This window comes from Onychostoma macrolepis, chromosome 17 (assembly GCF_012432095.1).
Source record: "Onychostoma macrolepis isolate SWU-2019 chromosome 17, ASM1243209v1, whole genome shotgun sequence".
NCBI classification, from domain to species: domain Eukaryota; kingdom Metazoa; phylum Chordata; class Actinopteri; order Cypriniformes; family Cyprinidae; genus Onychostoma; species Onychostoma macrolepis.
In genome coordinates this window covers 1,900,791-1,916,750 of record NC_081171.1, presented here as the reverse complement: position 1 = coordinate 1,916,750, position 15,960 = coordinate 1,900,791, and the positions used below count along the sequence as shown (strand labels likewise).

The 15,960-nt window shown below is 33.5% G+C and overlaps 1 protein-coding gene across 5 annotated transcripts in view; it reads left to right on the top strand.

Annotated features, from left to right (window-relative positions):
• The window catches only part of LOC131523093 (pleckstrin homology domain-containing family G member 3), a 58,773-nt gene that overhangs the window by 39,155 nt on the left and 3,658 nt on the right, over positions 1–15,960 (top strand). For 3 of the 5 annotated variants that reach the window (XM_058749128.1, XM_058749127.1, XM_058749129.1), the window contains 13 exons: positions 499–545; positions 1,558–1,708; positions 2,710–2,841; positions 5,244–5,426; positions 5,973–6,065; positions 6,198–6,284; positions 7,425–7,458; positions 7,592–7,690; positions 7,794–7,826; positions 9,897–9,907; positions 10,371–10,697; positions 11,719–11,823; positions 14,076–15,537. In XM_058749128.1, the coding sequence (XP_058605111.1) occupies positions 499–545; positions 1,558–1,708; positions 2,710–2,841; positions 5,244–5,426; positions 5,973–6,065; positions 6,198–6,284; positions 7,425–7,458; positions 7,592–7,690; positions 7,794–7,826; positions 9,897–9,907; positions 10,371–10,697; positions 11,719–11,823; positions 14,076–15,537 (2,764 nt within the window). The remainder of the gene's footprint in view (positions 1–498; positions 546–1,557; positions 1,709–2,709; positions 2,842–5,243; positions 5,427–5,972; positions 6,066–6,197; positions 6,285–7,424; positions 7,459–7,591; positions 7,691–7,793; positions 7,827–9,896; positions 9,908–10,370; positions 10,698–11,718; positions 11,824–14,075; positions 15,538–15,960) is intronic. The other 2 variants (XM_058749130.1, XM_058749131.1) reach the window with 2 other exon arrangements.

Sequence of the window (15,960 nt, the reverse complement as noted above, 5' to 3'; positions counted from 1 at the left end):
AATGTGACCCTGCAGCACAAAAGCAGTCATAAGCAGCACAGGTATATTTGTAGCAATAGCCAACAATACATTGCATGGGTCAAAATTATACATTTTTCTTTTATGCCAAAAATCATTAGGATATTAAGTAAAGATCATGTTCCATGAAGATATTTTGTAAATCTCCTACCGTAAATATATCAAAACGTAATTTTTGATTAGTAATATGCATTGCTAAGAACTTCATTTGGACAACTTTAAAGGCGATTTTCTCAATATTTAGATTTTTTTGCACCCTCAGATTCCAGATTTTCAAATAGTTGTATCTCAGACAAATATTGTCCGATCCTAACAAACCATACATCAATGGAAAGATTATTTATTCAGCTTCAGATGATGTGTTAATCTCAATTTCAAAAAATTGACCCTTATGACTGGTTTTGTGGCCCAATGTCAAAAATATGCCGTTCAGGATGTTCCTTTGTAATACTGAATCATTTTCTCTCCTTTCTATTGCAGAGCGAGTATTTTGAGATCTACACGCAGTACTGTACAAACTACCCAAAGTAAGTAAAGCTGTGTGTTAAATGCAGTGTGTTTGGGCCTCCGGTGCGAGCGATCGCTGATGCATGTGACAGATTATTCCTCCGAGTCAGAAACGTCCTTCATAAACAGCATCAGACGGACAGTTTGACATCAGCCTGCTGAGAGCGTCTGCTTTAGCAATGACGCACATGAGGCCACACAAATCACTTATTAATATCATATCATATAAAATCAGTTTTATTAATATTTTGAATTGGTTTCTATTTTTGCATTTTATGTTCATATGAATTAAAATTTTAATTATTTTTGTCTTTTGACAATGTCTAGCCTATATATTTTTGATCATTTTTATTTCTGTTATTTTAGTACATCAAGTTAAACTAAATGAAAATGAGAAATGTTTCTTTTAAAACTATTTTTTATTTTATTTTTTTTACTTTTTTATTATAGATTCAACATGACTGATAAAATTGGTGATGCATTAAGTGCCTCTGAAATTATTATATTCTTGTTTTAAAATTAAAACAATTTCTAAACTAAAAACATAAATCATTTTCATAAAATGAAACGAAACAAAATAAACTTTAACTGAAATAAAATAAATCAATAAAAAATCTTATTTTATTTCAACTAGTTGCCAAGACCAGTATTTTTTCATTTTTATTCAGTTTAACTTGATGTACTAAAATAACTAAAACTAAAATAATAAAAACTATATCAATAGATTTAAAAAAAAAATTACTAAAACTAATTAGAAATTTATAATGAAAACAAAGTACAAAAATAAAAACCAATTCAAAATAGTAATAAAACTGATATCTCAGAAATAACAAAAAAAACAAAAAAACCACACTGCATCAGAGGCTAACTTTCAACATAATTTTTGATGCATAAATTATAATACATTAGTGGTGTGATTATTTGTCTTATTTGAGTCTCTTCACAGACTAAACTGTCTGTGTCTGTGTCTGTGTCTGTGTCTGTGTCTGTGTCTGTGTCTGTGTCTGTGTCTGTGTCTGTGTCTGTCTGTAGTTCAGTGGCGGTGTTGACCGACTGTCTGAGGAATAAAACTCTGGCCAAGTTCTTCCGGGATCGGCAGGCTTCGCTCAAGCGCTCTCTTCCGTTGGGTTCTTACCTGCTCAAACCGGTTCAGAGGATCCTCAAATATCACCTGCTGCTTCAGGTGTGACCACTGAACATCCGATAAAACACCACACCGCTCAGTAACACTTAGAAATGTCTGCATGTTAATGTGTGGATGCTGTTCAAAGAGAGAGCATAAATGATCTTTTATAATAATGACTTCTGTAATGTGAACATTCAGCTGGAAATGATGTTGGATGGGACTTGTTTTTGTTCATGTTTATTAGTTAATATAATTTCCCTGCCTACATAGTCCTGGGGTATTATAGTTAACTGAAACTGTAAAGCCAATCAATTTATCAATAAATAGTCATACATGCATATATATATACACACACACATTTTGTTACTGACTGAAATGAAATAAAACATAAAACAACATAAACATATTTTATTTCACCTGTTTTCCAAAGCAGCATTTTCCATTTTTATTTAGTTTAACTAAATGTACTAAAATAATTGAAAATAAAACTCTAAACAAAAAACTATCTTGACTGTAATATATATAAAAAATTATAAAAATGAGAAACACGCAACAAAATTACCAGAACTTTAATTACATTTAAATTGAAAAATATTAAAAATAAGAAAAATTCAAAAGCATCTCAGTGGAGATTTTAAGCAAGTTAATATTTCAACAATTTAACACCATATTCACATGTTTAATTGGTCTCTGATCACATGACATGCAGCTAAACACATAAAATGTCATATTTTTAGTGAGTATTTTATTGTTGTTTTAATTTTAAAATTATTTCTGTATTTTTAATTTTGCATTTTTATGATTTAATTCATTATTAGCTTTTTCTCAACTCAAAATCTCCGGTTTGGGAAATCCTGCTTTATAGCAATGCAATAGCTATAAATAAAATAGATTTTGATTGCACGTTCAAATCAGTTTACGTAGTTCAAAAATCTTGGTTATTCCTCATATCATCTTCAGATGGAGATGAACAGCAGGGTTTTTTTATAAATATAGTGCAGTGTGTTGCTCTGGTGTTGACAGACAGAGTCAGTGACTGTGTTTTTGCTTTTCTGAAGGAAATCGCCAAGCACTTCGACGCTGAAGAGGACGGGTACGATGTAGTGATCGAGGCCATAGACAGCATGACAGGAGTCGCCTGGTACATCAACGACATGAAGAGGAAACACGAGCACGCCGTGAGACTTCAGGTCTGTGTTACCATCAAAACACTGGAGGACCAGATATCAGAACTCAAAACTAACGTCAAACAGGGTTATTATAGTTAACTACAATTATTTTTTTTAAATGTACTCAAAATTAATGAATTAAATATATAAACTTTTTTTGTTTTACTTAATACAAATGGCTAAAGCGCAACAAATTTGGCTAAAATATTAAAATTAAGAACTAAATGTTAATTAAAACTACTAATATCTCAATTATAATAATATCACTTTTTTTTTTTTTTTTTTTTTTGGTAGTTGCCAAGGCAACATTTCTCATTTTCATTTAATTAAACATGACTTACTAAAATAACTAAAAGTAAAACTGAAACAAAAATGAATAAAAACTATGTAGGCAAAAAAAAAAAAAAAAAACGTAAAAATGGCAAAAAAAATACGGAAATAATAAAAATAGCAAAAGCACTTTTTTGAGACTAAAATTAAAATGAAATCTGAAAAATATCAACTAACTCAAATATATTATTAAAAACTATAGTAGTATCAGGAAATGAACTAATGTTTTTATTGCTGCTCTCGTCAAAGGGTTTTATTCAGGATGTGATTAGTGAGAGTATTAATTCTGTACAGGTGGAGTAAAAGAGTAATGTTGTTCCCTGACTTGCATTACTCCTCTCACCGTGGTATGTTAATGACTGATGCTGTTTATCATGCACTCATATCGCATTAACAGATGGAATATGACTGTATTCGGTTTGTGATGTTAATGAGCATCATACAAACACATTATCATACTCTTTGATTAATTCTAATCTGAAGTCCTGACTCATGAGCTGGAGGATCTGTTCATTAATGGATCTGGGGCAGCACATGCTGTACGCATGCTTAACGATCACTGATTCATGATTCAATTACTGCACAAGATCAGCCAACAACTGACACCTACCTGTTCTATTCCATTTCTATCCTATCCTATGCTTTTCTATCCTGTTTCTATTCTATTCTATCCTTTTCCGTTCTGTTTTATTCTATTCTATGCTATTCTGTGCTATCCTATTCTATTCTATGCAATTTTAATCTATTCTAACATACCTATGCTATGCTATTCTATTCTATCCTGTTCTCTTGTTTTATTTAATTTTATTCTATTTTATTCTGTCCTGTTCTCTTCAATTTTGTTCTGTTCTATCCTGCTCTATTCTATCTCATTCTATTCTTTCCTATTTTATTCTGTTCTATCCTATTCTGTGCTATTCTATTTTAATCTCTTTTATTCTATTCTATCTATCTATTCGAACATACCAATGCTAATCTATTCTATCCTGTTTTATGCTATTCTCTTCTATTCTATTCTATTATTACCTGTTCCATTCTGATTTATCTTATGTTATTCTATTCTATCCAATCCTATCCTATGCCATTCTATCCTATTCCATTCTGTTTTGTTCTATTCTATCCTATTCTGTTCTGTCCTATCCTAATTTATTCTACTCTGTTGTATTATATTTTATTCTAACATACCTATGCTAATCTATTCTATCCTCTTCTGTTCTGTTTTATGCTATTCTATTCTATTCTTACCTGTTCCATTCTGATTTATTTTATGCTATTCTATGCAATCCTATCCTATGGCATTCTATCCTGTTCCATTCTGTTTTTTTGTTCTATTCTATCCTATTCTGTTCTGTCCTATCCTAATTTATTCTATTATGTTCTATTCTATGCAATTCTATTCTATCCTTTTCTGTTCTATTCTATTCTAACATACCTATGCTATGCTATTCTATTCTATCCTGTTTTATGCTATTCTCTTCTATTCTATTCTATTATTACCTGTTCCATTCTGATTTATCTTATGCTATTCTATTCTATCCAATCCTGTCCTATGCCATTCTATCCTATTCCATTCTGTTTTGTTCTATTCTATCCTATTCTGTTCTGTCCTATCCTAATTTATTCTATTCTGTTGTATTATATTTTATTCTAACATACCTATGCTATGCTATTCTATTCTATTCTATTCTATCCTCTTCTGTTTTATGCTATTCTGTTCTATTCTATTCTATTCTTACCTGTTCCATTCTGATTTATTTTATGCTATTCTATGCAATCCTATCCTATGCCATTCTATCCTGTTCCATTCTGTTTTTTTTTGTTCTGTTCTATCCTAATTTATTCTATTATGTTCTATTCTATGCAATTCTATTCTATCCTTTTCTGTTCTATTCTATTCTAACATACCTATGCTAATCCATTCTATCCTCTTCTGTTCTGTTTTATTCTATTCTATTCTATTCTATTCTATTCTATTCTATTCTTACCTGTTCCATTCTGATATTTTATGCTATTCTATGCAATCCTATCCTATGCCTTTCTATCCTGTTCCATTCTATTCTATTCTATTCTATTCTATTCTATTCTGCATGCAGGAGATCCAGTCTCTGCTCATAAACTGGAAGGGTCCGGATCTGACCACATACGGTGAGCTGGTTCTGGAAGGAACGTTCCACGTCCACCGCGCTAAAAACGAGAGAACCCTCTTCCTGTTCGATAAGATGCTGCTCATCACCAAGAAACGAGGGGAACATTACGTCTACAAGACTCACATCTCGGTATATGATGTTATTCATTCTGAGACAGTATCTGTTATTTAGACCAGAGATTCCTAAACCTTTTCATCAGCCGAAACACTTTAACGTAAAATATTCTCTTGAGGTTTAAATTTAATATTTCAATTATGTAATTACACAGTCATATTCACAGTTCATGGTTGGTTAATGCTCACATGACACATTTTATTCATTTTTAGTGTTTAAACTTTTTATTTTAAAAGCAATATTTTATTTTATTTCATTTTACATTTATATTATTTTATTTTATTCAAAAACATATTTATTTTAATTTATGATGAATTAATCATTAGCTTTTCCTTAACAAATGCCAGTTTGAGAGCCTGATTTAGACCATTATCTCCTTTCATTCTCAGATATATCAGGTATATCCTCATCTGGACAAAAGCTTTTCCACTGTTATTGGTTTTTGTAAAAATAATGTCTGATTGAGCTTTATACAGAGCCATTCTACCATCTAGTAAGTTAAACAATGGAAGATTTGAATTCAGAAAAACATGTTGTTTGTGCTGTTTTGCTTGTGTTCAGTGTTCCACATTGATGCTGATAGAAAGTGCCAAAGATTCGCTGCGCTTTAGCGTGACTCATTACAAGCACCCCAAGCAGCCGCACACGGTTCAGGTGAGTCTGAGATCATGGCCCACAAATGACCCATTCAGCCTGTTCTTTGTGTTTGCTTTAATCATGTGTCATTTTCTCACATTCAGGCGGTTTATTGTGCTTGCTTTAATCATATGTCATTGTGTTTCTCAGGCCAGAACGGTGGAAGAGAAGAAACTGTGGGCTCATCACATAAAGAGACTCATTCTGGAGAACCATCACGCCGTTATACCACAGAAAGTACGTACAGTAACCGCTCCCCAAATGTCTGTCTGAATCAGTGATCCTGAAATAAACATGATCTGTTATTTAGACCAGGGATTCCTAAATGTTTTCATCAGGCGAACCCCGTTTAACTCCGATATTTACTTGAAGTTCCCCTGATATTTAAAGTTAAAATCACTGAAATATTAATAACACATTCACAGTTCTGTGATGTTTGTAAATACTCAAATGACATGCAATGAAACAATTAAAATACTTTTTTATTAAGTGTTTTGTTTTTATTTAAAAATGTTATTTATTTTCATTAGTTTTTTTTTTTTTTTCATTATTTATTTTCATTTTACATTTGTATTTCATTCATTTTAGTGATTTATTTTGATTGTAAAATGGAAATAGCTTTAAAATAAAAACATTTTTACTATTTTATTCATTTTAGTAACCGTTTATTTTAGGGTTTTTTTATTTGAAAATCAATTATTTTCATTTGGCTTTTTATTGTTTTATTCATTTTTAGCAAGTGAATTTTGGTTGTTATTTTTAAATTTATTTATTTTAATTTTATATTTCTATTGTTTTAATTTTTAGTGTTTTATTTTGATTGTGAAATGAGAGTAGTTTTAAAATACAGACATTTTATTATTTTATTAATTTATATTTAATTATTAATAAGTGTTTAATTTAGAATTTATTTATTTAAAATTGTTAATTTTACATTTTTATTATTTTGTAATAATAGTTTTATTTTGATTGTTTTTATTTTTAAATTATGTATTTTCATTTTACATTTCTATTGTTTTCATTTTGGGTGTTTTATTTTGATTGTAAAACATAAATATTTTTAAACATGAAATAAAAAATTAATTTAGACTTTTTAAAAAAAATTGTAAATAGTTTTTAATATTTTTAGTAAGTTTTTTTTTTTCCCATTTTCCATTTTTATTATTTTATTCATTGTTTTGTTTTTAAATTATTTATTTTCATTTTACGTTTTTATTATTCTTTTTTTTTTATTTGATTTTTTTAGTCATTATATTCATTTTTATTCATTTCTTGTATTATTTTTATACTGCAGAAAATATGGTTTACTTTAAAACATGAATGTTTCTCTCAATCAGGAATTTTGTAATAAACATTTGCCATGTTAATTGCTTTCAGGCCAGAGATGCAATCCTGGACATGGACTCGACATGTAAGTTGTGTTTAGATTGACTTTCAAACAAGGTGCTTCAGTGAATTACTTGTTTTTGTAGCAAAATGACTTTTGAAACACACAAAAAAAACGGTTTCAGAACCTGACATTCTGTTGTTTCTTCTCTGTTCAGGTCCAGTGAAGTACCGCTACAGTCCGGACAGGCTGAAGAAAGCAGCGTCCTGTCAAAATGAAGATTTCTCCGGTGTGTTGAAGGAACGGAGACGCTCTGGTGTGTGAATCTGTCTCTTCACTCATATAAATGAAAGCTCAAACTAAATTTCCACTGTATAATTGTTTATGTTCTGATCTTGTCCTCGGTTTTTTTTTGACAGAACCAGCAAAACGAATTGTACGAAGCACTAAAGGTAACGACTTTATCTTGTTGCTTTCTAGTTTTTTCAGTGGGACACAAAAGACCGAATCACATTTAAATATGCAGAAAGTTGTAATGTTTTCGAAACATTTAAAACACAAAATTAAGCTGAAATAATATATCATATAATGCACTATTTCACAACAGCTAAACAAATGCAAGTAAATGAGTGTCACTGATGTGATTCTGTATTCAGACGGTCATATTTTCTTGCTTTCATTGAATTTTAAGATGCTCGAATCATGCTGGAGAACATGTTCATCAGGATTTGTTCATGTTCAAACAAAAATGCATTTCATTTTAACATGAGAATGTCTTTAACATTCGTTTTAATTAATTTTCTGACCTGCTGTATTAGCAAATATATTAATTTAAAAAAAATTGTAATAATATTTGTATTAACTTTAACACATTAAAACACAACAATCAATATAAAATAAATAATAAAATAATATTCGAATTATTGTAATGATGATTATTAAAAATGTTATACATAAATTATATATGTATATGTAGTTTTCTGACCTTCTTGCTGTATTAGCAAATATGTGCATTTTTGAAAATAATTTTAAATATTCATTTAAATAATATTTTATGAACTTCAACAAATTAAAACAACAACAATCAATATAAAATAAATAATAAAATAAAATATGTTGATGATAATATTGCAATGATTATATGAAGAGTTCAGATGCAAAGTCTAAAATTAGCAATTTTAGAAGAAAATTTCAGACGGCACTTAGAGGCAAAATATATATATATATATATATATATAAGTGCATATGCATTTAGCAATATACGTACAGTATATGCATTTCATAAAATAAATGCAAAAAATGTATAGGATTTTGTCTTTATTCTCTTTATGTACTTTTAATTGACCGACTGATTAAAGAAGCGCTGTTTAACAAAAGATCAGAGATAGCCCTGATCAAATCGCTGTCATCTCGGGCTCACGGCAGGTGCGTGGTGTTTGTTTCCGCTGATGTGGGAGACATGTGTCCCGTATGCTCTGCGCTCCCTCGGCCCGCTTTAGCATCAAAGCCACATCGACTCGACTCGTCCCTCCTGTGTCAGATCAAAGGCCGCAGCCCCGATCCTCCGCCCGCACACATAATGATGTTAATTATGGAGCTCATCAGCCGCAGGCTTTGTCGTGCGCCAGTCCCTTTCAGTCCACAAACCTGTTTTTGGCTCGCCGTCAGCAATAGTGCATTATGCATTCTGATTGGCAGAAAATGAAGAGAAAAGCCAAGCCGTTCCATCTAATCTCTCTTTCTCTGTCATGCCGTTTTATCACCTTTCAAATTAAGTTGTCATTTCCAACCATGGCTCTTCCTGTTCCTGTCTTGGAAATCAGCAGGGAGTGTCCAAGCTCTCTTAAGTAGCTCCATGCATCCGTATAGCGTGCATTTCATTGCCAGTTGATTTAATTATCTTTGCATAGACCTAGCAGAGCACACACATTTATAATACCGTGTTATGTGCAACCAGAATATAAAAATGCATCATGTTTGCTAAATGAAATCCAAGTTTCGTACTGATTTTGGAGTGCTGGTTTTAAAAAGTGCTGTGTTGTTGTAGCTGTCAGACTTACTCACAAAATGATGCTTTTTGTTGCATTTTTGCTTTTGACAACCATTAGTGAAGACATCTTGTATTAACCTTTAATCAACAGTAAAGACACCACAAACACATGATTCCTATGTTTATCTGAACCAGATTACAATGATTTGATCAAGTCTCAGCCCATTTTCAAATTTTTTTTGCACTTTGAAAATTAAATTCCAAAATCTTGACATTTGACTGCTTTTATTAATTTGATAAGTGCATTAAAGCTGATACGTTTATATAATTTGAATAATCTGCCGCCTTATTCTGTGGAGAAAAAAAAATAAAAAGATCATTTTGAACTCTGAATCATCAAATTACCAAACACTAGGACTTAAAAATCACATTTGAAATGCATCTGTAGATAACCTGTTGCTAAATTGTTATATTAGTAACATTTCATTTATCTGTCTTTGCATCATCTTAATCATCCATGGACATCACACAGGCACGCTTAAGGTAAGATTTCCACATTCACTCTCCAATGCAAGCTTTTCACATTAAGTGAAGTGCAAGAAACAGCTTAAACTTACATTAACATTTATGCATTTAGCAGACGCTCTTTTATCCAAAAAGAGGAACAAAAGCAATTAGTTAAATGCATTTACAGTACACTGAATCACATTCATAAGAAAAAATGTTGTGCATTTATTTCATAAATGCTGTTCCAAACTAAATGCATGCAAAATCTTTATTGTCTATCCTCATAATTTAGAAAACTGTCTTTAGACAAAGGCTCAACAAACAATGCAAAACAACAATTATAAACAAATGTTGCATAGAGCCAACACAACTCTTGAAAACCTATACAATTCATGTAAAATTGATATTTAAATTGCTTGAAAAGGTGCCAGTTATGTTATATAAATTCGCTTTTTCATAAACACCCATTGACATCCCATGACTTTTCTATGGCGTCCAGCATGCAGACAGCGAAGGTACTCTATTAGTGGATAAAGACCATCTTTCCGTACTGCCCACTACCGTGAGCTCAAACCCAGAACTCAAGGCTGCGGTATCTGGAATGATTCAGAACGGACAAGATCATGAATCCAGCACAGGCTCGCTGGATGACAGTAGACTTGAAGAGAAAGCAAAGAGCACAGAGGACAGAATAGGAGGAGATGATGGAGAAGAGGAAGATCTGATAGGAGTCGAGCAGGTAGCAGACTTTGCCAGTTCAGTGTTGGCCGCCATCTCCTGCTGGCGTTTTAGGGCCAAGGCTTTGCTTTTCGATCAGATCACCACGGTGAGGGTCACCTATCGCTTTCTGTTTCACGTCCATAACCTGGTGGCCGCCTCGGTGTAATCTGTCAGTCACATCCGATCTGCTGCATGCTGAGACCTATTTCTGCTTTTGCACCCACAGATCTGATGCTCGAATGCTATTGATGTGCAATTGCATGAATCATTGCATGGACATAACTGCATGCATGGCCACTAGTAATACATAAACCCATTTCTCAATGGACACTTTACCTACAAATTGAATGCCGTCTTCAAAATCTGATTTTTAAAACATTTATCACTGATTCTCTGGGAGTTTGGACAAAACAGGCTGTAGGTCTGATGGAATTTCTGCATCACTCAATTTGTCAATTCTGTCTGATACAGAAATTCAAAGTCAGATTATTATTATATTTTCAAATCTTCCATTTATACTTCAAAGATTTGAACTCACCATAAACTCACATCAAGTGAACCACAGGGTTTTAGGGGTTCAAAGTGGAAATGTTATTTTCTAAACTAATGGCCGATATTTTTTTGTCCCATGTCTCAAGAATCAGTGTTATATTTCATGCCAGATGCGTCAACGTGCAAAGATTGTAATGCACATATGATGGGGAATTTACAGCATCTTGTGGTTATTAAGATCCAATGCATAATAATACGGGACGTCGGGTGTCTCAAAGTGTTTTTGCACTTGGAGCCACAATGAGATTTTTTTGATTGAAGTTTGACTTCAAAGGGAAATTTAACTGTCAAATTTTGGGGGTGGAGGTCGGATGGCTTGCCTTCCGTAATTAAATTAAACAAAGGTTCCCGTTTCATTGTGTTTTGTTTGATGGCACACAAAAGCAATTTCTGAAGGTCAGTTGTCTGTGGAAAAACATTGAAATGCATGGATGCTTTTAAATGAATTGCAGATGTTTATGAAAGGTTGAAATATCACTGGAGTGATATTTGACAGATGGCGACTGTGAACTCTGTCATTCAGTAGAACATTTACATTGGTTAAATTCCTGTGATTTTCTGTATTGTATCCTTAGGACAGAGAAGGTTGTTGGGAAAATTGGCCAATGAGCAAAAGCAGCCTAACACCCACTAAAGAAAAGCCTGATGATACGAGTGAAAGTTTGACTCTCTTTGTACAGGTAACGTCATGTATTGAGAACCACAAAATGGATTTTTCTGTCTAGTAAACCAACAAAAGTGCTGATAATATTCCATCTATACTCTGCTTTCGTTGTCAGTGACTAATGTTTGAATTAAAATGAACATTTGAATGTGTCTGTGAGGCCCAAAAAAGCTGTCTTGGTAGGCATTGTGTACAGCCACTATGTACATTCATATTGAAATATCTACAGTCATCAGAGGTGTAAAAAGTACTCAAAAATTTTACTCAAGTGAAAGTAAAGATACTCAGTGAAAATTTTACTCAATTAAAAGTACAAGTATCTGGCCAAAAACATACTTGAGTAAAAGTAAAAAAGTACAACTTTAAATTGTACTCAAGTATTAAAAAAGTAGAAGTACTTTTTTTTCTGACATAAGTTTTGTTAAAGGGAGAAAAATACAGGTTTTTCAATTCAAATTTATTTGTATAGCGCTTTTCACGATACAAATCGTTGCAAAGCAGCTTTACAGAAAATTTAAGTTTCTACATTACATTTAGGAGTAGGTTATTGGTGGTTAAATTATTACTTTGATTTATTAGATGAACACAAACTAAGATCTAAATCATCTAAACTAAATCATCTTTTTTCGTATAACAAGTATGGGACGTCCAAAAATGACGCTTCAAAAACTACACAAAGTGAATATGACCGTAAACTCATACAACCCCTGTTAATGAATCAGTGTCGTCTTAAGTGAAACAATGAAAATTACAAATAATAATATTTTAAACTTGACCGTCGTGTTCACTTTGTGTGGTTTCTGAAGTGGTCCTGTCCCCATGCATTATACGGACTAATAATCTTTGCTTGTGTTCATCTGAAGAAAGAAAGTCATAAACATCTGGGGCGACATGAGAATCTTAATTTTCGGGTGAAATATCACTTTTAATAACAATGTGATGGAGAGGTTAGAAACATATTCCAGACAGAATGCAAGAATGGGTTGAATTAATGAAGAGAGTCATAAAATTAAAACATACAATATTAACGATTTGAAAGGCCACTTTTTTGTGTTGTCTACGTCATTGTCTAAAAGGATAATTAATCTTTTAATTGTTTATTTGGGGAATTTTTTTGTGGGGGCTTTTTCTCAGGAAATATTGCTACATAATTATTTGCGACTAATTATATGAATTAATGAGCAAATCGTGTAATTATCAAGATTAAGAAAATATACACTGAGAGTCCAAATTCCTACTCAATGCATCATATAATGACATTATTAATACAACTTATCCACTACCTGGTAAGAATGTCACTAAACATGAATTACAATTAAGTAAACGTACAATGTTCATTTAAACACTTTTTTGGAGATTTGTAACATTTAATTAAAAAAAAGAATTCCACAAAAATATTAATTATATATTTTTTTTAAATGTATCAATGATTTGATTTGCACTCAATCTTGTGCATTCAGCCAATGTATTACACAGCTAATGGCTCTATCAAAACAAAGAATAATGAATAAACTTTTTGGGGGGAAAACACAACTTTGCTACCTCAACATGCTTCCTCAGATTTGATGGTGAACTTTTGAACCCAGACATTTACCTGATGAAAGTCATAACTGAAGTAGAACTGTGTGTGTGCTTGATGCGTGAAAACAATGATCACGCACGTTTGAGCTTCCGTTTCCTGTATTTAATGTGTATAAGATAACATAAAAATGTAATGTACTTTTTAAGTTGAAATAAAATTGTAAGGAGTAAAAAGTACTGTTTTTTTCTTCAGAAATGTAATCAAGTAAAAGTACAAGTAGTCAGTTTAAATTGTACTTGAATAAAGTAAAAATCCCACAAAATAATACTTAAGTACAGTAATCAAGTAAAATTACTCAAGTATTTCACACCTCTGACAGTCATATTGAAACTCTACAGATACTTTCGTTTCTAATCTCTTCTAATTGCTATAATATGTTGTATATGACTGATGTTGGGTTCAAAAAATACAAGGCAGATAAACTCTTGTCAAATGGCTAAACCTTTACTTTTATGCATATTGTTGCACACATACACATGTTGTCTTAGTAAGTTCTTAGTAAGTAAAAGTAAAGTCTGAGTCTACGGTTGCTTCTGGAAATACTGTTGGAATTGTAGCTAGATAAATTGCACTTGTTTCATGCTGGTCATAATGGAGATTGAATTAAGTTATCTTCACATCCTCTTTTCTTATCCTCTTCGTAGCTTCCTGTAGCAATGACTCACTTCATTCTGTCCACTTTCTAGAGCTCAACTGGGGAACGCAGTTCACAGAAGGTCTTTTCTCCTCTCAGCGAGTCAGAGGAGACAGGAATGAACCAATCAGATAATTATCCCAAAATGTGTGGGACAATAATGGCAGGATGCCACACTGATCCAGAGATAGTAGACTTCAATAATGGAAGACGAGAATTTGGAGATAATGTTGAGGACAGTGCAGATTTCTCGTCTCCTGCTGGACTAGAAGAGCACCAAAAGGAGGGAACTCCATCCACCAGGAACCTCTCAGAAGATGTGCAGAACATGGGGGTAGATGTGAACGTTGAAGCACCTGGTGGCCTCTTGTCTTCTTCCATACTGGACAAGGCAAGCGATATCTCAGAGCGATGTGCCAGCAGCCTCTCTCGAAGAAGCAGTCTAGGAGTCGAAGGGTCTTTTGACTTGGGCTGCCCGTCTTCTCGGTCGGAAAGTAGAAGAAGCAGTTTGCTCAGCAGTGGTGCTGAGCCCCATGAGAAAGACAAAGGCCAAGAGTTTAGACGGTCCACTCCAGAACCATTAACAGAGACTGTTCCCGACAGCCTGTTTATACCAGACCAAAGATCTCAAATGAAACAGGAAACCCTTTCCAAAAAGGACCTATTGCTCATACATAAGATTCGGCGGTACTACGAACATGCTGAGCACCAGGATGCCAGCTTTGCCATCAAACGCAGAGAGAGCCTTTCATACATCCCTGCAGGCCTAGTCCGTAATCTGAGCCAACAACTCAATGAACTTGCAGATGAGGATTTGGCATTGCATAAGAGGGCGTCTTCCATCACAAGGCCAACTTTATGGTCTGTCTTTAATCTGTCAGGCTTAGGGGTTGACAAAAAAGCAAAGGATAGCTCTGATTTTGTGGTCCCTGCAAATGCCAAAGAGTCCAAGCTTGGAGATCAAAGTGGGAATGAGGAATTCCAGCCTGCATCTGACATGGTTAAAGTGTGGCAAGACATGGAAATGGAGATAACTGGGACTTCTGAACAACATCAGGACTCAGACAATTCCCAAATGACTACACCTGGTGAAGAAAAGAAAGAAGAAACCAGTAAGGTGAGCTTGGATAGTGGACTTGGGGAACCTCTGGTAATATTGGAAGAATCCGATGAAAGCTCTGCCTCATCCCCAATCAACAACGCCTTGGAAATGGACAAGATGCAAGAGTTCCAGAGGCATCCAAATGAGGAACACGAGTTACAAGAGCAGCACAAGGTCCACCACCCTCCTCTACCGAAGATCATCTCCTTAAGGTCCGCCAGTGAGGATGAACTCATCCTTCAAGAAATGGAGAAAATGAAAAATAAGGTGTTCCAGCTGGCCAGGCAGTACAGTCAGCGTATCAAAAACAACAGACCGATAGTAAAGCAGAGGCCCAAGATCTCGGAGAACCATTTTGTGCCCAAGAACCTGTCTTCGGTCATGGAGGAGATACCTCTAGGAAAAGAGAAAGGTGGGTGTAGTGTCCGAGTAGACACTTGCCAAGTTTAAGTGGTGTTCCTTCTGTAATTTTTAGTTTTGCAGACACTTTCTTATCCAAACTGACTGTTCCCTTTTAGTTGAGGGACAATCCCCCAACTTTCAGTGTCTTGCCCGATTGCGTAGCTCAGTAATTCCCAACCCTGGTCCTGGAGAACCCCCATCGCTGCACATTTTTGATGTCTCTTTTATCTGAGATATACATTTGAGGTCTTGGAGTCTTATTATCTAATGAGTTGAATCAAGTATGTTTGATTAGGGAGACATCTAAAATGTGCAGAGAGTTCTTCAGGACCAAGATTAGGAACCACTGGCGTATCTTATTGGTGATGGTCTACAACCTTTTGGTTACCAATATAGACCATTGGTATCCAACTTATTTGCTTAAAGGCTTGAC